General features: G+C 36.6%; 1 protein-coding gene across 1 annotated transcript in view; it reads right to left on the reverse strand.

The window, feature by feature from the left end:
• The window catches only part of LOC134653047 (sarcolemmal membrane-associated protein), a 74342-nt gene that overhangs the window by 19836 nt on the left and 27033 nt on the right, over nucleotides 1-27473 (reverse strand). Inside the window, exons 2-4 of the mRNA XM_063508330.1 lie at nucleotides 16618-16734; nucleotides 8292-8432; nucleotides 3107-3241 (exon numbers count right to left, since the gene is read on the reverse strand). Of these exons, the coding sequence (XP_063364400.1) occupies nucleotides 3107-3241; nucleotides 8292-8432; nucleotides 16618-16734 (393 nt within the window). The remainder of the gene's footprint in view (nucleotides 1-3106; nucleotides 3242-8291; nucleotides 8433-16617; nucleotides 16735-27473) is intronic.

Here is a 27473-nt window from a genome sequence, read left to right on the forward strand (position 1 = left end):
GCTAAAATTTATATTTACTAATGTATAAGAAAACGCTCTAAAATGTCATCTTTACTCGAATATTGTGGCAAGTTTCGTGAAATTTATTTTATTCACTACATCACCCTACCACCTGTATTATTAATTCCATGGATTTATTTACGATTATTTTGTTACTTCATTAATACTACTTTGTTACTACATGTCACACGGAAGTTTAAATACAAACTCAAACATAATCCTGTGTGCAAGATTACGTCATTTTTACGTCATCCGCACTTTTTGTCCGACCCCTGTGTATCACTAAATAGTTCAAACTCGCTGTCATGCACAAAATTATTTAACCAGTCATGACATGACTCGTGACAGTCGTGACCTTACACTTTCAAACATTGGTTTTATTAGACAGTGCGAATTCTGTACTTAATGAAATATTCTGTAATTGCTATTTGCCATTTCTTTACGAAATAAAAAGTAGGTAATGTCCGCTTGTTACAATTTTTTTTTTTTAACCGACGAAAAAAACGGAGGAGGTTCTCAAGTCGACGCGTATATATATATTTTTTTTTATGTATGACCACGCATAACTTTTTACAGAGTAGTTCGATTTTGATAATTATTTTTTTATTGGAAAGGGTATACCTCGAAGTTGGTCCCATATAAATTTGGAAAAAAAAATCCAACCTTAAGGATATGAAAATAGGAAACTAAAAATGGAAAAATAAAAACTTTTTACAAAAAAAATAAAACCGACTTCAAAAAGGATGAAATAAAATATTATTGAAGTCTATGCGTTACCAACTGATATGTTTGAAGTCGGTGCCAAGCCAAGTAGTAACAATACCAGTCAAAAATAATCAGCTTTATGGCTATAAATCCCATTTTTGACTGCTATTGTTACTACTTGGCTTGGCACCGACTTCAAACATATCAGTTGGTAACGCATAGACTTCAATAATATTTTATTTCATCCTTTTTGAAGTCGGTTTTGTATGTTATTGTTGCACCTGTTGGCAAAGCTAAATAAGTAAAAAATCCGAAGCATAAATAGGTACGTTTTATTTCGATGTAAGATGTTATATATAGATAAAATAATTGAATCTAAATTGTCAAAATGGAATAACAAAAAACTGCTATGAACTAAAAGCTAACCAAAGGCCGTATTCTCAATCGGTCAGCGTAATTTGCATAATTTATTGTGATTTACACCATTTTCTGTCACGCGAAGTTTGTAATTTAGAATCTAAATTAATTTAGATGATTCAGACTACTTTAATACTATACATGCGAATATGTTCGTGTTCTGCTGGCCTTCTTTCACGATTTTACGGAGTAATTCATCGATTTTATTTGTAAAATTCCAAAATGTACACGTATAAGGACAGAATAAACGCAGGCAAATGTACTGTAGAACTTGCAATAAGAGGTAAAAACAGTATGAAATAGTTTGTACCTAATAAAAGTGCATGCCATGAATCTGCGCCGCTGATGGCTTGCGTCTTTGACGACTAAAAGACCTGTTCGCACGCTTAGACGCAAAATAATCCTTATTAAATTATATAATGGTCCATAAAACGATAACAAGAAAATATCAGGTTATTGTACAATATCTTTGAGTATTCATTTGATTGTGTCTGGTTTTAGACTGAAACGAGTATTACCAGTTCCGATAGAACGGCGTGGCGAGCTAAAGACAAACATGGTATTAGACGATTTGTTTTATATACATAGGCTGTCCATAGTAATCCAGAACGGAAATAAAACAGACATTTATTTGAGTTCAGCAAACAGATGGCCTACTGGGAAAATAGAAATTTCATTACCTATCTGGTTCTCTGTCACTTTAGCTTATTCGAGTGACAGAAATTTCGATATACATATGCGTTAGACATAACTGGAAGTGCACTAGAAGATATATGACGAAAATAAACGTAGGTATCTAAACCACAATCGCCATATAACACTACGGAAAAACGTGTAAGTAACTTAATATACATACTTAGAACATAGACTAGAAATCCTTTAGACGGAGTTTACAGCAATTATTTCATGAAACCGATGCTGCCAAAAATACGGGGGTGCGGGGGGGACGAGGTGAGCGAATCCCGTGCCGTGATTGATCCGTTCAAAGACACGGACCAATCACGGCACGGGATTGACTCGAAGATGGAGTAAAACTACCGTATAAGTGGCAGAGGGGGTAGCGTTAGTATGCTCAGTCTAGAGGATGTCTTGTCTGTGACTTAGAACGACCGACGTAAATAGCGTCAAATCTCAAGCCTACTTGTTGAACATTATCGACGTCATTAATAAGGAGGAATTCATAACAATAAACTCGGTGCCGTAATGGAATGACATACATATCAGTATTGTTTATTGTTTTCTGGAAAACAATTACGCTTCTATTAGTAGATTCGTACCTATACAGTTTATATCATATCACATCCGGTGTTAAGATAATTGTTCAAATGAAAATTGCATATTTTTCTATTTTTACGTTATCCCTTCCATTTACCAACCTTTATTAATACCTCGTTGAGTATTTTCACAGGGAACTTTGGCGTCTAAATATCGATTTTTAACGCAATCTGACCATCAACAAAAAATATATGAGATTCGATGTGGTTTGGGAAGACTATCCCAACTTCGCCTCTGCGCAAGCAGGTCTGTTTAGTACCTATCTAGCAGTAACACTCTTGACTGACCATTGGTGAATCTTAAGTCTGTGCAATACGTTACAAATTGTCACTACTATCAGTTAATACCTATACTGTTAGCAGTGGGTATATGGACGGTGGTACGCTCCTGTATGAAGTTGTTCAGCTGATACAGTTCCTTGAGGTGCAGCGGCGTGGTCATGGTGGGGTTGAAGGACAACTTCGCATCTTTGCCGTCTGGGTGAAACAGCTTGAGTAGCGCAACCACGGGCGGGAACGTGTTCTGCGAATAAACCCGATGGTACGCACCTGTATGAAGTTGTTCAGCTGATACAGTTCCTTGAGGTGCAGCGGCGTGGTCATGGTGGGGTTGAAAGACAGCTTCGCCTCTTTGCCGTCTGGGTGAAACAGCTTGAGTAGCGCAACCACGGGCGGGAACGTGTTCTGCGAATAAACCCGATGGTACGCACCTGTATGAAGTTGTTCAGCTGATACAGTTCCTTGAGGTGCAGCGGCGTGGTCATGGTGGGGTTGAAAGACAGCTTCGCCTCTTTGCCGTCTGGGTGAAACAGCTTGAGTAGCGCAACCACGGGCGGGAACGTGTTCTGCGAATAAATACACACGTGTTTAAACGTATTTAAGAAAGTGTTCTAGATGCACTTACAGGTATTATTTGAATCAGTGTCCCTCAATCTTTTAGGGGACGTATTTGGGTCAATTTCTTTATAGCTTTTCTACTGAGTTGGGTAATAGTAGTATTCAATTTTTCGGGAAAGCCATATTTTGTTTCTGGCACTACCTATAACTGTATGACAATAAATGTCCGAAATATAAGACCTAGTTATTTAGGTATGTTAATTGAAATTTTACATCGGAGAGTATTACGTTGTATACAGGTGTAAAATGCAGGTAGGTATAATAATATCATAAATAATATGCATACAAAGTAACAAGCTTTACATTGACAAAACAATTAGCTACACCATGAAATATCGTTTAGATATTAAACATAAACGCAGGAGGATGATTAATGTAACTGCAAACACGCAATTGCGTGCTAAATAATGACACGATTCCTTAGTTAGCCTACAATGTACATGTAGGCCCTGCATTCAGTGACTAGCTAACTAGCTTGTTTACAGTGCACTAAATGATAGAAAGGCGTTAAATGGAATCCTGGTGTATAATCATTACTTCTTCAGCCGAGTTGTTATGTTACTAACCGCTATGCAGTGCCGCTATGTCACTTGTCACGCGATACACCATCACATTTCTCGCATCGCATTGCAACCAATTTGAAAGATGCGGGTATAAGGGAGCGTTCTCTACTGCAGCGGACAGCGGGGCGACGAGCGGGCGTAAATACATATGATAGTAGCTCCGACCACGGCCGTTTCTTTCAAGTGTTTTATTATTTATTAATAAACGGATGTACTTGCATACATTGTTAAAGCTGTTGCTATATACGCGGCAGCATACCGCGGTGTCAGTTTGCGTATCGCCTAAGCCCCGCTTTTACATATTTGATACGTGGGAACTGGGAAAAGGAGTGATCGGTACCAAAATTCTCTTACATCCTACAAATAGCGTGTGAGCTATAATCCCTTTACTCATTCGAAAGTTAGTTCACAAAATCAATGAATGATGATGTGTTTTTTTTAAGGTTTTATATTACAGATGTAGTCACATGTAGTGCATAATTGTTTTCTATCGTATTTCCTCGGATACATTCGTATTTAATTTTGTCATGCTGCTTCAATCAACCTCAGTACTTTTTGTATCGAGACTGACTGAAATAGCAAGACACGTTCGTACGTTTCCGTAAAAATAGGATGGAAAATAATTATGCACTACATCTGTAAGAGGTTAGGATTACAACACAAATTGACTATTCTTCGCTCGATTGTAATGTATAGCAAAATACCTAAACTACATCGTTTTTAACCATTAATCGTTAACACCAATGTGATTGCAATTATACACTTTACGGAAATGATGACTTGAATGTCAGTTTAGTTGTTAACGATAGACGTGTCGCTCTCCCGATGAATGTTTCTACATAAAATCTGACTGATAAGGAAAGAGCAGCTTCCTTATTAGCGACTTCGCCAGCCAGTGTGATACTTCCATTTAGTGTGTAGTGATATATCGCAAAAACAAAGATCTGTTACGACTGTGTTGTCAGTTGTTTCCGTGGGAAACAAAACGCATAGTTGTAGTGACAACCGTTCATGTAGCTCTAATTATTAGAGTAAGTAAACACAGATAATAAATAAGAACGGTCAATGTAGATACCAGATTGCGTTTTTTGTGTCATTATAGCGTCACCACGCGGCAATTATTACGTGGTTTTAGAATTGCCAGTCCCATACATTGTAATGCGGCACCTCCGGCCGATACCGCACTGTCACCAAGTGAGCTCTATGAAAAACTAGAGGAAAAAAATATGGTGCTCCGGTGTTAAACGAAGACCTATAGTGCTTAGCAAAATATAAAGAACTGAACCTTGCTTAAAAAGTGATTCCATCTACAATAACAGTGAGGACCGCGACTTCGTGTTGAGATGATCAGTCCCTATTACTTAGCGTCTCTAGCGTTAGCGATAAAAAATGTATATACATGGGAGCGGAAATGTCGTTGAATTATGTGGCACAGTACGTTATCGAACTCCTATAATATCAGAATGTAGGAAACGAGCGTATTAGTTATTAATACAACCCTATTTATTTTTATATATTTTTGTTAAAAAATAAAATACCTACATGTAGGTAGTCTGACATCAAAACATGAATTCTGGTGCTAAATTGTGATATAACAATGACATTCGTTACGGTTTTAAGTGTCCGTAAATGTAACTTCGTGATAAGCAGACTTTTTTACAGAGTGTGTACCTAGGTATATAAATTATGCATTCATAGTAAATCATCTATTTTGAAAAGATAAGATACTTACGGTATTTTCTAAAGTAAATTTCTCCACAAGACATCTGAATTCCTGTGACTAATTCCCGAGACGCTCCCCTCCACCTTAAGTTAGATGAGCGTTTTTCAAAAAAAGTGTACACGTGACGAAACGGAAAAGTAAATATTTTATGGCTCCAATTTTGAAATTTGACTGCTTATTTGATTATTTATAAGTTACAGTATATTAATTGAGAAAATGACTTAAAAATATTTAGGAATATAGGAAATAACAACATTATCAGATGAGATCGTGGTGAACCTAGTTCCAGTTCGTCACTAATGTTAAATTAATTAATTAATTAAAAGTATTGTTATATGGGCCATCTACAGTTTTTATATTGAAAACAATTTCATAACCTTTTTAAAACAGGCTTAGATTATAAACTGAATAACTCACGTAATCTTTGAGGATAAAATATACATCCAGTTCGTCACAACAGCGTTCTTTTGACTACTATACATTAAAATTTTCGGTACAAATAAGTTACAAATCATTATACAATATTTCAATATACATTGCGGAATATCCATTTAGAATTATTAATGGTAAAACACCGTGAATTGTTAAAATTCTGCCAACAATAATTGTTTTTCATAATCCAAATCTTGGGACAGTGACTATGTGGAATCTTATGTGACTATCTGGAAAATGTAAGGCATAGTGTACACCTAGGCTGAAAAAATAAACGAAACTAAAAATAACAAAGAAATATGTGTTTAATGTACCAACGTATTTTTATTAATATTTCAATCTTAATGTGTAACAATTATAACATATATTATTACTTTACAAGATGTGAAATTATGTTCATATTTGCAGTTTAAAATATAAAACAAAACAAAATAAGAAAGAAAACTCTGGGTTATTTACTCTATCCAGTTTAAACAAATAGAAACATAAAAGTGGACTTCTTACACCATATTTCACTGTGATCAGAATGAGTATTTATAATAATAAAATGAGTTGTACTTTGTCAAATTTCGATTGTCTGCACTAAGCTTTACAATTCCAGTTCGTCACAAAATCGTTCCAGTAATATATCACGTGACGATTCGGATGTGACGATTTATACCAGAAGAAATTAAAATCACAATATTAACTTGTCTTGTCTGCACTAGCTCAACAAGGAAATCTTTCCAGTTTAGGATAAACTATAAGTTTCTTAATGTTTATTTGTATTATACTAAAGTTAATTGTCTGTACTTACCGAAAATACTGTTACTATACCGGAACGCTTTTTTTGTACCATCACGACACAACCACCTTTCGTCACCATTATGAGGACTAACAGTATGCTATCAAGATGACGGCGTTTGGTATTAAGCATTCTAATGTGGCTAGGATAGAAATATTAAAGCTTTTAGAAGGATTTTGGCTAGACTAGTCGTCGAATTTGCTGTGACGAAACAGGAATTTCCGGTACATTCAATTTCCTTGTACGGTAGTAAAATTAGTTTTTATTAATTAGACCATATTACATGCATATAAAGCACACATTTTTATGATCTAGACTCATCGAGTTATCTGTGTGACCACATTCAATTCTTATTATAATTGGTGTTATATTTTTAGTTTGCCTCTAAACGTAGCAGAGTCGACGTGGGACATCAAGAATTTTGCATTTATTGTTTTATTTTTAAAGATAAATCTATCAAATGAGAATATATTAATCGTTTTATAAATTTATTTTGAATGCCTAACACTTCTGGGATCAAACTATATATCACTCATATTACCAAATAACAAGTAGAACGTAAAAAAAATGTTGAACCAGTGGGACAGCCAAATTTTTCAATGTACATTTTATTTGAAAAACGCCCTGATCCATATGGGATGTTGTATTAAGTGATGAACTTATGATTAAATCTGACTAAAATGGTTCTTCACTTTGGATGCGGCAACTTCGGTGTACGAGCGGGACACGTACCATCGGACCAACACCGGTACAACACCTTGTTACAAAAGGCATAAGGTCCACCGATGGACGAGATAGCCCTATACAACGAATACGTGCATAGGGCTATCTCGTTCTCATATTTAAATACACAAACGGGTCTAACGCGATATAATTTCATTGTTTTTACCTTTAATTCCGACGTTTCAGCTGAGTTGCACCAGCTGTGGTCACGGAAAGACTGACGTCTCAACAAATGTCAACGGAGATATTAATAAAACACCACTAAACTACCCGAAATTAGTTAATAAAAATGTTCGGGGTAGACAAAGAAATTGCAGCTACCCGTCAAAGTTTAATGTTTATTGTCCACGGCACGACACACAACACTCACAGCATCCGCACACTGGTCCGAAGATATATCCGCTGGCTTCAACATTTGATATATCTTCTTCGGACCAGTGTGCGGATGCTGTGAGTGTTGTGTGTCGTGCCGTGGACAATAAACATTAAACTTTGACGGGTAGCTGCAATTTCTTTGTCTACCCCGAACATTTTTATTAACTAATTTCGGGTAGTTTAGTGGTGTTTTATTAATATCTCCGTTGACATTTGTTGAGACGTCAGTCTTTCCGTGACCACAGCTGGTGCAACTCAGCTGAAACGTCGGAATTAAAGGTAAAAACAATGAAATTATATCGCGTTAGACCCGTTTGTGTATTTAAATATGTGTACAAAGCGCGAGAGTTTAAAGTGTTATATCTCGTTCTCGCATCAGTTTGATTTGTAAAACTCACCTTCTCCGAATTGGTAGCATTCTCAACGACGGGAATGCCAAATTGGACCACGTCCCCCGAGAACACCTCGTGCGGCTCCTGCTCCTTCGATATCGAACACCGGTTGTTGTTGATGAACGTGCCGTTGCTGCTTTGGTTGTCCTGTCAACAAACAAATGCTAGTCAGAAAGGTAAAGAGAAACAGAATGGTCAGAGTCGCGGAGTTTTGATGTGTGAATGTGATGCGACGAACCCTATCGCACTGGGACTGAGAAACATTGGAAAAGACCAGAAATGAGCTCTAAGCTAACAACATCTCAGCTCATCAGCTCGAAGCCCACGGGGAAAAACCCTAAGTTTAAAACGATAATTCGCGACGTCTAATCGGAACCAATTGCAGCGCGACTTCGCGTGTTTGATGATGGCAAGTATATAAACAGTTTTTTTTTACTGTGTAGATGCTGACGTCGATAACCGGGGGTCCTCGGATAAGTTCGAGGAGTTGATACACCGATTACAAGCTGTTTGCCTTGGCTACGACCACGAAAAAGAGCTGACTCGACAAGGACGACGCTGACGCAGTGTTTGTTTTTTTAAGTACTAGCGACCCGCCCCGGCTTCGCACGGTTTAACAAATTATACATAAACCTTCCTCTTGAACCACTCTATCTATTAAAAAGCGGCCAAGTACGAGTCGGACTCGCCCATGAAGGGTTCCGTATTTAGGCGATTTATGACGTATTAAAAAAAAACTACTTACTAGATCTCGTTCAAACCAATTTTCGGTGGAAGTTTACACAGCAATGTAGATCATATATTTTTTTTAGTTTTATCATTCTGTTATTTTAGAAGTTACAGGGGGGGGGGGGACACACACATTTTACCACTTTGGAAGTGTCTCTCGCGCAAAAGATTCAGTTTAGAAAAAAATGATATTAGAAACCTCAATATCATTTTTGAAGACCTATCCATAGATACCCCACACGTATAGGTTTGATGAAAAAAAAATTTTTGAGTTTCAGTTCTAAGTATAGGGAACCCCAAAAATTTATTGTTTTTTTTTCTATTTTTGTGTGAAAATCTTAATGCGGTTCACAGAATACATCTACTTACCAAGTTTCAACAGTATAGTTCTTATAGTTTCGGAGAAAAGTGACTGTGACATACACGGACAGACGGACAGACAGACAGACAGACATGACGAATCTATAAGGGTTCCGTTTTTTGCCATTTGGCTACGGAACCTTAAAAAAACCACATCAAAATCCGTTGCGTAGTTTTAAAGATCTAAGCATACAGACAGACAGACAGGGAAGCGACTTTGTTTTATACTATGTAGTGATGATGATGCTGTTTGATCGTTTTTCGTGGTCATGTTAGGGATGCTGATGGATAATGTGACTACATATTTTCTGCACAAACTGGGTACGTCAGTGAGCGGATAGTGATGAAGAAGTGAGGAAAACAAACAAGCGGTCACACAAACGACATTCCATGCCCGACGGCTTAATGCCAGATAGCTGAACTTATTAGAATGCAATGCAACAATGCTCCGTATCTAATGACGACCTCCAAATTACGGGCACAATGACGCCTTGTGTTGTAGGCTAGATTTTGATCGACAGTTTATAAATTAGTCGTTGTTTCGGTTTAATCCCGACGGACTGCTCTTTTATACTGATAATACGTAAAGTACATAAATTAAGTCAAAGTTATGCTACGAAAATAATGGATAGTTCCTGCTGAAAATAATCAGTGTATTATGAGGGCAAATGGGTCAATCAACTATTTCTTGTTGTTATTCTATCCCATCAGCGAGGAGACAATAGTAGCATAGATTGTTAGAAGAACTGCTGTACCATGTTCTACTAACATGCTCAATAGACTTCCTATAATGGAAAGGTCTTATAACTACCATAAAATGCAAGTTTGGTTCATTTAAATACGAAAAACCTATAGAATTTTAAGTGACTCAGAAGACCGTAACCATAGCAACGAGTGTCAAGAAAAAATTGAACCCAAATACAAGCCTAGATTAGGCTTCATAATTTTCCGATCCATTCACATAGCTTCATCCATATTATAATAACGTTTCGTTTGACCTCAGTCACTAGTGCTGCTAGGTACGCTATGGACTACGCAGCTAATGCAGCATAACTGCATAACATATATTTAGCGGAAAGCACGATCATAATGAAACTTGGAGCAGCATTGTCCTACCTATCTACACATCTAACAATAGATTATCAATTGATTGTCTAAAGAAACACAACATCAGCGTAATTAACGCTCCGGTATGGTAGGTTTTAAACATCTTACCAAAGCAAATCGGCATAGGTGGTCCTTTATAATGCATATTGCAGTGTGATAAAAGGAAGAGCGGTAATGCAACGTACGTAGGCAAGAATTATGGTTTAATAGTATGCTCTGCTTAGTAATTACACAGATGTTTCGTAAACTGGGTACCTATATAGGAGTCTATATAGTGGATAAGAAGCAGAAGTCAATTAAATTCGATTCCATTTAGTATATTCGTTATCAAATCGCGTTATAATAACAAACAACACTATTTAATCAATTTAATAACTCTATACCTATGAAACGTGTAAACACATTGGTCATTGATCAGAGCCCGTACCATGAGTCACTGACAGTGTCAAAACTGACATATACGCTATCGAGAACGTAATTTACTTTCTATACATCTCGCTCGCACTAATATGCGAGTACGAGCAAGATGCATAGAAAGTAAATTACGTTCTCGATGGCGTTTGTCAGTGCCCAACTGGTAGAAGCCACACAGATCACATTAGTCATGCACGTTTGTTATTGTGCACTTTATTTTAAATGTATCATAACATAAAATTCAGAATTACAGCTATAGCTACCAAACTAAATAGATAAAAAAAAAACATTCGGTTTATCGGTATCTTTGTTCTATCACTATCTGTCTTTGTTCTATACAAATCGAGGTATATTCCTATAAATGTCTCCGAGCCGAGTAGGGTTGCCAGATGGTCGGGATTCGGCGAGATTCTCCCGATTTTTAGTATGTTGTCCCGATTCCCGACAAAGTGAAAATCGTCCCGAAAAACAGGTTCACGTTATAAAACAATGATTTCAAGTTCCGAACTGTCATCGAGCGAGCAAGCGACTCGCGTCGAGCTCGACAGCGCGCGCGCGGGGCGCGCGTGGCGAGATTGGGCAGAGCAGCTGACGTAGTGCCAATAATGTAAAATATCGTTGTTTTTAATACAATTAATTTAATTTGAATGTTTTTTTTTTCCCGGCTTAAGGCCCAAAATCCCGAAAAAAATATTTTTTTTCTCGATAATAGCGCCTTTCGATCTGGTAACCCTAGAGCCGAGCGATGCAAGACCGTGTTATAATCATAATCACCAAGTTAATCTGCACGACATCACGATTACATCGCCGTGATCACTCATCCCACATGTAGGAAAACGTTGTAATAGAGCCTTGAACGGGTTAACTCTCACTGATTTCCGCCTACGGCCTTTGGTTCTGTATTACTAATACTTACTGAGCGAATCGCCTATAGCTAACCAGAATAATGGCCTCTGGTTGCGCGAGGTTGTTACGTGAGGCCAATTCGAACATTATTAAGTGATCTCATGTTCATATCACTCAGTGCATCTCACTCGTACCTACCTACTCTACTTACTATATTAGAGTAAGAGAGTTGAGATTCAATTGATGATGAGTGCTGAAATATCAACTTGTCAAGTTCGAATAGATGTAGGACTTCGGATACGTAGTCACACATCACATACACAACGAACGTCATTGCCTACTTAAAACAAAAAAATAGGTTAGTATTAAAGAGAGAGACGGGCGGACAATGGATGCTTAGTAATAGCGTTACTTTTATGTCTCTTACGGTAGGGTAGGGAAGGGAAGGAGTTTAAAACTTAGTTCCCCTGAGAGACGATGCGCATTGCTACCAATAGGAATAATAAGCCTGTGAGCGTGCCGGCGTTGTCTGTATGCTAATTTACTTACAAAACTGTATCCCTGGTTTTAAAAGCTATGGCGACTAGCGTTTAGAGTTAGCCTTCAGCAGAGATATTTAAACTGTTTTGGCCTTACTTTCCTGTTTTTATTATTACTATGTAATGTGATTACCATTTTTGATCAAAATCACGAGAATTTCTACCATAACGGCAAGTGAATAAAATGTTAATGTTTAGGAACCATATTCTTAAAGTAAGCGTTTTTGATATTACAACACTTTTATCCCATACACGCTCCGGCTGTGGAATAAACTTTATATCGTGATATTCTTAAAGGACTAGGGGTTCTTAAAGGAAAGAAGAATACATGAATATGCTGAATTAGCGTCGTAATTGCTTACAATCAGGCTGGTCATACGCTTAGTGCCACCCAATTATTGAAAAAAATAACTGAACGCACATTCAAGCAATCATGAAAAGCAGCGTTTAGATTGTCTACACTGATATATGTCTGAGAGTAAACAGAATCAGGTTTAGATCTGCTCATACCTTTGAATAGCGCGCTTTGTACAGCACTAATTAGTAATAATTACTAGCTACAGCTAGCACAGTTAAATATTACGCATTTAACCTCGTATCCTCATATTTTTGTCCGATTCTCTACAAAACGTATATGTATAGAGGCCGTTTCGTTGGATTTTATGAATTCCATTCTTAAAAGGACAATATTTATGCTTGTCGATATGCCGAAGTGCTCGAAGTTGACAGCATCAATTTCTGGATAAGATTATGCCCATACTGATACATGTACTCGAAGAGTCATACATTCAGCATTGGACGATAACAACAAGCAGAAAATGATAATGATGACCAGAATCCAACAAAAACAAGCATGTAACTAGTACGCATGAACTTCCATCTAATGGATACTAATTACGCACTCGAGAATAAGTTGCAACGCAACGTTTGGATGGGATTAAAAATAACTAAAAATACCGGTGCGCAGTTCGGTGATATAGTTTCCTTCACTTCACTTTCGATATATCTCACATATGGGTCATTATTTGAGGTGTAAGATAAATGTTACAGAAATAAAAACGCACATTTTGATGTGGTCTGTTTTGTTTTGAACATTTGGATATGGACCGATAAGGTGCTTAATATTATCAGAGATCGATAAAGCTTATTTTGTTTTAAAAAAGCTAAAATCCTAATTTAATGGTAACGAAAATGAGGCTTATGACCACGAAAAATAACATTTTCTTTATTTTTAAAATAAATCTCATAACTGTACAATTTGAATGGAAATCCGTTCATAAAGAGAAAACAATGTGTATTATTTAATTAATAATGTATCAACGGAAATTAACACTCGATGTTTATATTAAAAAAAATAACTTTGACCACGAAAATGATGACTTCAAATTGTCATTTTCGTAACCTCTTAAATACATAGCTTTAAGGACCTTCTCGCTCTTTATAACATCCATATAAGTTGCAGTGAAGACTGATATCAGTTCCAAGCAATTGACATCAGTCTTCGCTGTCTGAAGAAAAAATATTTTTGAATAAAATTTTACGGCGATATGGTTCACCGTCACACCGCACATTAAGACTAGCAGCTGAACTGCTAGATGATCGTCGTACAGTCGTACACACATGTTGTTGCCCAGAGTGGGTGATGTCTGTAGCCGTCGTCGTTTGTCGTAAGGGGTGGGATTTTTAGGACTGGTGTTAGCAGAATTACTAAATGGCGTTTGAAGTATACGCGATGTTCTTGGCTTTGGTTGTTGTGGCGATTCAGCAGACAATAGCAGTGACAGGAAATCGGAGAGCGATACTGGTGGCAGTGAATCAGGACAGTAAATTTATCGCATCAGCTAAGGCCCTCTCAGGAATCTTTACTGTTTTATAATATAATATAATATCTTTCTCTAGCTTTTCGTCTTTCTTCTTCCAGAGCAAAACGATTTTTTTATTTTTTTCCCTCATCTTATGGGTGAAATCACTTAATAAATCTTTTTCGTGGTCTTAAATCAGTTTCGTGGTCCATAGCACCACGAAAATGATGACCACGAAAGTGAGGATTTCTTACTTTCGCGGCTTTGCAGTAAATATCCTATAGGTTTGAAGAACATGAAATCGATATTGTATAATTTAACTGTAAATGACACAGCACCAGCGTAACATTATATTTATTTACTCAATACTCACCAAATTAAAACCGTAACGAAATTGACGCTCAATCTTTGATGCAAATCTCGCGTGAACCTTTATTTACATGAATTATTGAAAAATAACGATGGATTGCGGTTGATATTATCCTTCAATGTGAGACAGTCTTATTTCGAAGTAGCTTTATAGTTAAAAAGATTCCTCTTTTATTGTTAAAAATATTACTAAATAAGTGTGACCACGAAAATGATGGTGTATTTTGGAACAACGGGAAATGTAAAAAAATATAATCTTATCAATGACCTAATTTTTTAATGTTTGTTGCATGCATAGTATAACACAATTATGAACAATATACCAATAGTAAACAGCAAGTTTTTGTATACGTTGTATTTTAACAATATATAAAGTAGTCAGGGTATCATCCGAACCGGACCACGTAACATGACGTTCGTGCAGAAAATTTAAAGTATTATCAAAAGAAAGATAAATTATAATAAAATCTATTCACCAAAAGTTTAAGTGATAACATCCTAAGCAACTTTAAAAAAATAAACTGTAGTTTTCTATATTATGTTTGAAAATTTGAGTCTGAACACAATTGAACCCCTTTAAATAATAACCCATATCTGTGATGTAGTTTAAAAAACAATTATTATAAGAAAAATAACTGACTTGTCGGATCTAGGGAGATTCGATACGGCTCGATTAAATTTGTGGTATGCCAACGATGGTTAATACAAATTTGGACTCAATATCTCTACCACCTCTGGGTGGTGCTGTGTAAATTTGTCGGGTTTTTTTTTTAATTTTGCATTATTCTAAGACAAACCTGCATGAGTTATTCTGACCTAAACAGACGAATTGATAAAGCCATTTACGAGTAGACGGTTCAAAAACTTGCATGCGATTTGCGTTACATTGCGGTATTTGTTCGACCGACTGTATTCATTGTACCCTGTGTAAGCAATGTATCGAATATTGCAAGTTCTTAAACCGTCTAAATGGGGCTTAATCCACAGCCACGAGTATGGGATAATAAATGAATGAGACTGCCGTGTAGTTCTTAACTTCTTATCGACCGCCATTGAAATCATTTGCTATTTAGGTCACCTGCATACGTACCGGTTCTCGACTTTGACAAAATCAATACAATAGGCGTGATGGTGTCGCGTAACACTGTGCTACTGTCACTATTAAAGACTGGCTATAAGAATATTTTATATCATCGCAATACTTGGAGAAAATAATGTATACAATATACATGTAAGTAGGTACCTATTTGTTAGAGTCGGACCACGCTAAGTTTGAATGCCAAGTTACGCCAAGTAGTAGTGATACGTGAAGTATGGAGCTTATAGGGATATGTACATATGCATTCTTACTGCCAAGTTTGTGTAAAATTAGCGTGGTCAGAGTCTACAACAATTGCGACATAAGACTACAAGTTTTTGATTGACATTTTTTTAAATACCTTTTTAAATTGTTTTATAAACATACTTATACATATATTATTCCAGCCTTTATGTTTTGTGTACTGTGTGTCAATGAAATAAATTATTTTGTATGTATTTGTATTTAGCACTTGTCAGTTCTGATAGTCGCCGAAAGTTACATCATATCATATCGTCGTAAACTACATACAATATAATGGTGATTTTGATACCTATGATTTTCCGTTTTCTTTAGTTACAGCTACAAGTTTTGGCATCAAAACAACGTGTCTTCAGCTTACATACATCTTTAGCAATCGTGTCTTCAATATTAGAGCAACGCTATACTTTGTAGCGTTCACCTATTTGCACGTCACGCGATTGGCGCAGCGAACTTGATGTTACAATGTAATAGTTACATAAGTGGTCCTACATCTCATGAAGTCGAACTTAACACTGGATAGAGCCGATATCCGATAAGGCAAACTATAACATGTAATTTCAAATTTCATCAAATTAGTGTATACCTAAGCCAAACCCAATACCAATAGTGCTATAGAGACGAAAATACCTCTCAAAAGCACAAAAACTTGGAAACCCTTAAGTGTGTTATCGAAGCATCGCTTTAAGCTTCAGATTCAGAGCTTCATTCTACAAACGGTAATCGGCTCCTACGTCATTTGACAAAGCGATTTTTCTAGCTGGCTTATAGATTCGGCGTCGACTAATTTGAGGACACCCTTAACAAGCGAAATCAAATAAACTTACCACGAGGTAAAAGTGTCCTTTGTCATAGTAGAGCGTTGCGTGGTGCCGCGATAGCACTCGACATTCGAAGATGGTATTTGTTGGGCTGGGAGTCGCTCGATATACATTGCGTCCAATCTGTAAAAGAAAACAGTAAAAACACAAATGTTTAAACATACGGTGATAAAGCAAACGTGCTACGTTTGTACTTTGTGTTATGTGAAAAGATTAGATTAGGTCAGGTACACTAGAATGGCTCAGTTTTTGTTTAAATTAAGAAGGAGATTTTGACTTTGAAATTCATCGTTTAAAAAAGAAAAACCAATAAGGCATTCACTTAACTAGTTTTAAAAATGTGTTAAAAAAAGTTAAGGGGCCAGATGGAATATTTCCATAATCCTTTTATCTCATATTCGGTAAAAAAAACATTGACTCGGTAAATTGTTGACCCTGGCCCGCATTGTTCGAGTCTCCGTTGTTTGTTACCTAACACCTAAAGTTACATCAACAAAGTTGTACGTCGAACGTATACATCGCTTTCCAATAAGTATCAAGTGTATCAACAGGTGTCCCGCCTACGAGAGTAGTCTTCAGTGGGTCGTTTCTATAAAGATCTGTAATCTTATAATACAAGCGTAACTTTTGTGTAACAAATATCATTTTCGGAGTCTTCAGCTGGTATGAAGGGTATCACGCAATATATTTTCATAGCTTGCCTAGCTGTGGTAATAGTAGCCAGTCCAATACTTAGGCCAACTAGTGTAACTACGAAATCTACATAAACAACTTAAGGCTTCGTTCACACAGGCGCATTTTCCGGGCGGCGCGTGAGCGGGGCGTGAGCGTTTTATATGTAAAAGCGGCGCGCCCCGCTCACGCACCGCCCGGAAAACGCGCCTGTGTGACGAAGCCTTTATTATGGCGGTTATCACACTGATGCGATTGCCGGATGCGACGCCATCAATGTGTGTAAAAACGACGATATGTAGTTAATTGCGTTCTATGAAAAATCTAAAATTAAATAAAAAACACGGTCAACCAACAATATGAAGTAGTAATTTTATTGTATGTTTATTGTTGTACTACTGTTCCAGTTTTATTGTGAGATCTGTACCGCACTACACATACAACAATGGCATTGCTAGTTCTCTACTCACGCGCATGTGATCTAGATATCCATGTCTAAACGAGATCTTTGTCTGAGTAGTGTTTGTTTGTTTACTTGTACGTAGGGCTTGCAAATATTCGAAACTTTCAGATATTCGAATATTCGACTTTTTCTGACGACGTATTCGAATATTCGAATAATTATTCGAATATTATAAAAAATAAGAAAAGGAACGAGAAATCGGTTTATTATCGTTTTATTCAAAAGCTTTTTTCACATATTGCTAAAACTAAGGATATTTGGCAGAAACCCACTTAATTGACTAGATTTTATCATCCTACTATTTATAAGATGCCCACATTTATAAAAACAAGTAAAACGCCAAAATTAGACGTATTTAATATTTCTTGATAAAACTTATTATAAATGCGTCGTTGCGTGAAATAATATAACTTTAACCGTCCAAACACCTAGGTATGTAAGATATTTTTTTAGTAGGTAATTATTTTCCGATTTAAATTAACTTGTCACTCAGAGGCCTGTAAAAAAGCCTTTAATTTCATTGTATTTTGAATCTTTATTGACTTTATTTGTTTTGGCAAGTTATTATTCCTAATGGCCGGCTAATTATAATAATATTGGAATATTTAAGGGGAAAAGTTAGTTGAGAGAGTACTGGGTGGATTATTCGTCAGCTAAAGGTGCATGGTTAGATTACCAAGTTGGGCAGGTTTGGTATGATTAAATTTGAGAATTGCGATAAGTGGCAAGGTTTAGACTTCAAAAATTTGCTTAACGTACGCTTGTACTGAATATACAGAATGACCCTTTAACTTAAAACTTACGCACCGTAAAAATAACATACTTTTTGATTTCGTTTTCTTTTAAATTGAGTTAGGTTTCACTGTATTCACGAAGTCTATCGAGAGGAATACAGTAAAAATATTATTTCCTTCGTATTTGGGTACCTACCGTTCCTCATTCACTGTAAATACCCGTAAAACACACAGAAACTGTAACTACAGCGGATGACATAGATTTTTTTATAGTAATAAAAAATATTCGAATATTCGAAACCTGAGCGGCCGAATATTCGAATATCAAAACAGGTCGAATATTCGACAAATTCGAATATTCGAATATTCGAATTGCAAGCCCTACTTGTACGATTCGGGTTCAGTGTAATATGGTAGTACCAAGAGAGTTGAGAATGTCATGTAATGACAGGGAGATTTAGAAATTACGGTAATATTGTACCGATAGCAAGTTCAACAATGAATTGCAAGAAACACCAAAAAGTTTCTTTAAATTATTTTGTTAAGTATTAATATAATATTTAATAAAATAATAAAACATGCTAAGTATTATATAGAACAATTCATTGACTTCAAACAAATCAGAAAATAAAATATCTTGACCGATATTATTTAAATAAATGGGTTATATGAATAAATACAGGTCACATATGCGTAAGTATGTGAATATAATATAATTATTTTTCACTGTTGTTGATACCTATTAAAAATATAATTAAGCGTTTTATTTACATTTACATTCACTCACTCATTTAATTCATTCACTTTTGCAATCAGTACTTCATGTAGCCGTGTGTGTAATAAATGTAATAATCATTCACCTCAACTCTCGTGAAACTACGTATACCTGAACCTGAATGCTATAAATTGTTACATATTGTATTTACACGTATCTGTTTACATGGTTATCTTAAATATGGTAATGAAACATACATATGTAGGTACAATATTGGGAATCGAGTGCTTCGCATGCGTTGCCCAACGGCGAATAGGTCAGTTGTTCGACAAATCAATAGTTTTATTGAAGGTGGAATTACTAAGTACATATAAATAAATAACAGGCAGATGGTAATAGTGTTTTGTTTGTCTGAGTATTAACCGACGAAGGGTGAGCAATGTAGTGTTAATGATTTTAAATGTTTAAAAACACTGGCTGGTTTCGACTGGGCACCCTAACTCCATCCCTAAGTAGGAGCGTGCGAGCAGTGTTACGGAAACACGACGGAAATTCGGTGATGAGAATTAAATAAAACCTTCTATTGTACCATTTGCATCACCCGACTGGTCACGAGGAGCTGACCTGGCGTATGAGTTGCATTTATGTATGGAATGTAGGTAGCTAATGTATTAGAAGCTAGTTGACTATACCCCGTTGTTAGTGTTGTTAAAAATAACAAATAGACCTATTAGTAGCGATGTAATGTACAGACTAAGAACACATCCGAAAATACAAAACCATATTTACGAAATTTGGTATTTAGAGTTCGCTACACCTATAGAATAGAACCCAAGTAGTAAAAAGTAAGTACTTGGAGAACGGTGTCTCACCAGCTGTAACTCAATTATGGCTCATTTAGCGAACCGTATCGATGAAACACATTATTATAGGAACAAGGCCAGCCATTAGGATCTCATGGCGCGACTTCAGTCTAGTCTCATTTTGAGCATTGTTTATTTTGAATATTTTATTAGGGGTTGTTTTTTTATTCATAGTGAGTTGAAGGGACATTAGTAAGTGTTAGTACACGATGGACAGAGTTCAAGAAATTCTCAAATCCCAACTGATGTGACCAAGATCCACAGATATATTATCTGTTATCTCTGTGTGTATTATGTCTTTTTATCTGTTTTTCTTCCAAGAATAAACAATTTCTATTAGACAGATGTGATATAGCCAATAAAGTAAAGAAAATTGGCCTAAAACCAGCAACCCATAAATGAGGCCAATTGATATTTCATGCCTTTCCTTAAAATAATAAGGGACTTATAGGATAGTATCACATCCCATAAGTTCCCTGCACAGGTAAGCACGTATCAGGTGAGCAAAAGCAACTATTCAATCCCTGCAACTCGTCATAAAATCATCAGCCTACTTCGTTCACAAGGGAACTCGATTTATTTCGTGATGAGATAGAGCTCTCTACCCGGCGCACTGAGAAAGCTAAAAAGTGACAATTCAAACATAATTATTTGCTTCTCTGTGACAAAACTGAAGGAACTGAAAATAGTAGGCTCCTAAGCCGGTCCTTTGAACTTTACGTCTTTCTTTATTTCGTAGTCGGTGTTTGATATTTTACAATTCATACACGTCACGGTTCTTTTAAAAAAAGCTTCTCGAGGCAACATGCCTAGCCTACGTTGTCATTGTTAGAGCTAATAGATATGCGCAGAGCGAGCGAGGCATTGTGCTACCCTCGTTTTGTAAGCACCGGTAATTAGTGAGTAGGGCAGAAGGTTCAAACAACGGGCTACGACCACTGATGGGTGTGTTGTTAGGCTTGTATCATGTTCTTTGAACTTGCTAGAAAGCGTTATTACGTATTAGAAACCAAATTTATATCTATAAACAATTTTATTATATCTCACGGCATTCCAATAAAGAAAATGATTTAAAAGACAAATCTTCTGAAAGAACTTTCGGCAATCGTTCAGGAAAATTTATAAGAAGCCTTGAAACCTTTACACAAAAGTTTGATAACTCATTTTAAGAAAGGACATCTATAAACAAGTAATTAGCTAGGTAAGTACGATGCCGACTTTCAACAAAACGTAAACGTATTGACGGAAACCACACCGATCTAAACTCCTATGACGTCGGCCAGCATTCAAACAGCTGCCCCAAATAACGCACGTTGAGACAAGCTGCCTATTAACATTGCACCACCGTTTACGAGACTTCAGAATGGCGTTCGATTAATGGAATAAACGGCAAAGAGCCGGTTGCGAGTCGTAGGCGGAAGCTTCGGTATCTAAGGCATCTAGTGCCTAACCTAATACAGATAAAGCTACGGAAGTCTATTATATTCTAACTCTGGTTGTTCCCTTATAATCAAAGATCGTGGGCAACATTACCCGGGTTGACCGCGCTCTTATCTACGTTTGGAGTTCGGACGAGTCTCACGATGGAGTAAAATTTGGAGAAATTTGAGTATTTCTCGAGCTAGCTGCTTGCCGCCAGCATTCCCCATCAACTTATCCAGGCTCACGTTATTTTTTTGTACTATGTGGCCGAGATAAAGGATTAGCTGATGGCAAATTGTAAATGTTATTTCCTGCTTATTGTGACCACGTGTATCACGATTATGAACAACTGGGAGATGTAATAATTATGTTTCATCATTTCGTTGTAAAGGCTAAATAAAAAGTAGGTGTTTGTGTAATGTTTGACTAGCTGCTAATTTTCTATATGTGACTGCTATGCTAAAAGCCAATCTGATCTCATTATAAGAATCGTAAAATGATACACAATTAAATGTAAACAATGCGTTCATTGCAGCAATAAAGGTGTTTTTACATTGAAATAAATTCCTTTCCATTTCGTACCCGATCAAGTGTTATACCTTGCATCATGTCTCTGTTATAAATTCTAATCATGCTTGCAATATGTCTATGACGGACGGTCTACTGTCTTATTCACAAATCATATTTATACTGTCTAGAATAACTTGACATAATATTAAAGACAACTATGTGTAATCGAAGTTCACGCTTTGACTGGTTTCCCGATATGCACCCTGTAAGCGTTGCGAGTATAATAGCCGTACTGCACGCGAATAGTCATCGATTATGCACATAACTAGGATTTAAATCACTTCGCATTGATGATCGAATGTAACGTACTTGACGCCAATGAAAATTTATTGATTGCTTAATTATTTAACCAGTCAAATCGTCAGGTAATGTAAAGCATGTGCAAATGTTGTTTTAGAAATCCATGTACATACATAATACGCCAAAAATTCGCTTTACTAATGCTACAAAACATTACGATATTTGGCAAGTTAAAATAAACACAGAACCGTGTACACCTGCAGCACATTTCCGAATATTTTAAGGATAATAAATGTTCATATGTAGGTACTGGTACTGGGTGACAATTAATTCCCAATAAATGTAAGATAGCAATACCTATCCTAACCCCTACTACTGGCTCTGTTGTACTGATTTTAATAGAATAGAATAGTTAAGTATAACTGTTACATATATTGGCAATTCTTTGTCCACGTTCTCCCCTATAGGGTGCCATGGTTACACACGTGTAAAACAAAACTTGTAACATTCCTGAAATGTAATATTCTAAACTTTCGCGTTTTAAACACATATTAACTCACATTTATAGACGGCTCTCGCGAAATTTATTTAATTACCTGTGTCGAAACGTCGGTAAATAAAGGTAATTAAATAAATTCCTGAAATGGGCCCCATTTAGTGCGTATAGAGAAAAAGCTTAATTGTACAACCGTCAAATCCAATCCTATTAGGTCATATTTGGCTTTACGTAGAATATGTACCTACGCGATTGATTTTTCGGGTACTTTTACCTTCCTACAAACATCTATCGACTAACCTACTCAATCTACTGCGAACTTATCCTTAATTTGCTTCTTCCTCGTGTCGTAGGTAAGTATAGCGATTACAGTTCATAGAAGAGCAAATGTGTGGTCCTTTTAGACTGCAAGATTATCGCACATTTACATTTGTCAGCTGTAGTAGATACACGTGGTACCTACGCCACCTACGGAGGTGACGAAAGTTTATTTCAATCATATTGTCAAAATGTGAAGGAATAATCTCAACGTTCATAGCCTGCCCCTGTGCTGCTGTAGGAGAATCTAACTTCATTTCTATACATAATATATTTTATTGATTTAAATACTAGCTTGCGGGATGGACGTGTCAGTGGGTAATCCTAAATGTATTCATAATGACTGAAAAATATTCCTATATACATATTAGGTATATTGGGATGTTCTAAATAAAAAGGCGATAAAAAATAATGCTTATAGGGAACGTTACAGTTTTTTTACATAGTAATTTTTGACCTGTAATTTTCCTCAAAAGAGATGTTAGTACTGATAAGACTGGCATCCGCTACTAGCGGCAGATGTCCAGAAATAGCACAATTTAATCTCATTAAATTTAATTGCCAATGCACAATTGTCTCGAGTACTTCGGGTCACGCTGACTCAGGCAGGACTAGCACAGTTTGCGTCAATAATATGTACGCATTCTTCGCCTTATTGCAGTGCAATAAAGTGCAAAGGTGTAAGCTTATATTCGGAGGCGAATGTATGGTATGCAATCAAAGTTCGACTAGTTTTAGACCTTAATACTATTACCATAGGGGCTAAAAGTGTATTGGGTGTACATTGACTACAAACGCGCCTGAGTTGCATACTTAGAGGAATCACTTACACGCATAGGGAGACGCGGTTTGAAACGTTAATAAGGATGGCGAGCCGACTTGGCTCTCGTATTTTTTATTATGACTATTGAATCAATCAAAGCTGTGGTTGCTTATGTTGATTAACATTTCAAATTGGAAGGTTGGTCAGTTCTGTTTTGATTGAGGTCAATAACGTTTTAACAGTTACATTGGTTTGCTTACCAAAATAATAATAGTCCTTTATATTGACTTCAAAAAAGGATGGCTATGTAAATTCATGAATTTATGTACAAACTAAAATATCTAAATGCAACAAAATGCACCTACCATAAATTTCAAACATCCTAGTTTGTAGTTACTGTGTAAAAATTAAGCAGCTTGATTACAAAAAAAAGCGGCCAAGTGCGAGTCGGACTCGCCCATGAAGGGTTCCGTATTTAGGCGATTTAAGACGTATAAAAAAAAACTACTTACTAGATCTCGTTCAAACCAATTTTCGGTGGAAGTTTACATGGTAATGTACATCATATATTTTTTTTAGTTTTATCATTCTCTTATTTTAGAAGTTACGGGGGGGGGGACACACATTTTACCACTTTGGAAGTGTCTCTCGCGCAAACTATTCAGTTTAGAAAAAAATGATATTAGAAACCTCAATATCATTTTTGAAGACCTATCCATAGATACCCCACACGTATGGGTTTGATGAAAAAAAAATTTTTGAGTTTCAGTTAGAAGTATGGGGAACCCCAAAAATTTATTGTTTTTTTTCTATTTTTGTGTGAAAATCTTAATGCGGTTCACAGAATACATCTACTTACCAAGTTTCAACAGTATAGTTCTTATAGTTTCGGAGAAAAGTGGCTGTGACATACGGACGGACAGACAGACGGACAGACAGACAGACATGACGAATCTATAAGGGTTCCGTTTTTTGCCATTTGGCTACGGAACCCTAAAAACCTGCAATTGCCATATTAACTTAGAATATCTACCTGCCATAGTCAGACCAAGCTAAGTTGGCAGTCATTTTGATAACCCAGACAGTGCATGTGTTAAGTAACATCATAATTTCATAGAAGTTTGACATTTAAAATAACACTTACACCATCTGGGATATCAAAATCGCTGCAAACTTAGCTTGGTCTGACTGTAGCTAGAATTTACATGTGCTTCATGTGGAACAAAACTGAATTAAAAGAGACTACTCCCATTTGACCCATTCCTGAGGTTTTGCTAAAATATGGTTGGAAAATGTTACACTAACTTAAACTTGAAAATAAATGAATAAATATATACAATGAATATTGATAAACATCCATGGCATACATATCTAGTTACTGGAGATAAATCCTCATATGTAAAGGCTCCAAATACTGATAAATTCTTATCAATTGTACACTCACAGATTAGGATTGTTGAGATACTAGATTAACAAGATTCAATGAAACTGCTTGTTTAGCCCATAAATAAAATCTATTAAAAAGCCGTGACAAGAAGCCAGGATAACGCGAGGAATATGATGATATTGTTATCATCATTATTTCTCGCGTTGTTATCTAACTAAAGTTCGTAAGCATGAGGACTTCCTATAGCTGAAACTATCTTCTGCAGTGTGATTTAGCCTATACCCAGCAGTATTATATATAGATTGGTAATGGTTATCAATTTAATTTCAACATATCTAAAAAGCGGCCAAGTGCGAGATGCTCGTGAAGTTGACCACCCCATATCGTTTGCCCGCAAATGGCATATCTATATCGTTAGTTCATCGTTAGTTCACGTTTGTTCAGTAGGTAAAACCGTAAGGACCCGATTCCAACATCGATTTTTTTTAAAAACAAAATGGGGGTGGCTGTCTTCACGCTAGCCACCCCATACCACTTTTTGCAAGTTTTTTTGGTCTAGATAGCAAGATATTCGTTAGTTCATGATTGTTCAGGCATTGGAATCGTTTGGACCCGATTCCTTCATTTTTTTATTTTTTTTTAAAGTGGGGTGGCTGTCTTCACGCTAACCACCCCACCCCGAAATCAGTCAAACTAACTACGTGAAGTCATCGGGCGACGTTAGTTCACGTTTGTTCAGGCATTAAAATCGTTAGGATCTCATTAGATTTGCTATAAAAAAATAAAATCGAAAAATTCATATTGGCTAGCCGAGATACTAGTCAGTAAGTAGGCGTAACTAGCAATCGACACAGATAATAACGATTATATGCCCTAAATCAGCATCTATAGACGATCTATAGCCCAGACAGTATAGTAACATGCGGGCGCTCAAAACAGATTAAAGGATTTCCGTAGTTTTATATTTTTTTATTCTATGGGGGTGGCTGTCTTCACGCTAGCCACCCCATACCACTTTTTGCAAGTTTTTTTGGTCTAGATAGCAAGATATTCGTTAGTTCATGATTGTTCAGGCATTGGAATCGTTTGGACCCGATTCCTTCATTTTTTATTTTTTTTAAAGTGGGGTGGCTGTCTTCACGCTAACCACCCCACCTCGAAATCAGTCAAACTAACTATGTGAAGTCATCGGGCGACGTTAGTTCACTTTTGTTCAGGCATTAAAATCGATAGGATCTCATTAGATATGCCGTAAAAAAAAATCTAAAAATTCATATATATGGGCCAGCCGAGGCAAGTAATGTGTCTAAGTCGACGGCTGAAAAAAATAGTCAGAATCGGGTCCTTACGATGCCACTTGCAGAACGATGTCAGCAGACCATGCTTATTCGAGATAGATAGGTCATTTGCGGGCATTCAAAACAGTTTTGTCGGAAAAAATAAAACATGAAAATCTGAATAACTCAACTTATGCTCCTAAGTCGACGGCAGAAAAAAATAGCCAGAATCGGGTCCTTACGAAGCCACTTGCAGAACGATGTCAGCAGACCATACTTATTCGAGATAGATAGGTCATTTGCGGGCGTTCGAAACAGATTCACCTGAAAAAAATAAAACTTGAAAATCAGAATAACTCAACTTACGCTCCTAAGTCGACGGCTGAAAAAAATAGTCAGAATCGGGTCCTTACGATGCCACTTGCAGAACGATGTCAGCAGACCATACTGATTCAAGATTGATAGGTCATTTGCGGGCGTTCTAAACAGATTTACCGGAAAAAAATAAAATTTAAAAATCTGAGTTACTCAACTTATGCTCCTAAGTCGACGGCTGAAAAAAATAGTCAGAATCGGGTCTTTACGATGCTACTTGCAGGACGATGTCAGCAGACTATACTGATTCAAGATTGATAGGTCATTTGCGGGCGTTCTAAACAGATTTACCGGAAAAAAATAAAATTTAAAAATCTGAATTACTCAACTTATGCTCCTAAGTCGACGGCTGAAAAAAATAGTCAGAATCGGGTCCTTACGATGCCACTTGCAGAACGATGTCAGCAGACCATGCTTATTCGAGATAGATAGGTCATTTGCGGGCGTTCGAAACAGATTTGCCGGAAAAAAATAAAACTGGAAAATCTGAATAACTCAACTTACGCTCCTAAGTCGACGGCTGAAAAAAATAGTCCGAATCGGGTCCTTACGATGCCACTTGCAGAA

This window comes from Cydia amplana, chromosome 12, assembly GCF_948474715.1.
Source record: "Cydia amplana chromosome 12, ilCydAmpl1.1, whole genome shotgun sequence".
Classification (NCBI taxonomy): Eukaryota; Metazoa; Arthropoda; class Insecta; order Lepidoptera; family Tortricidae; genus Cydia; species Cydia amplana.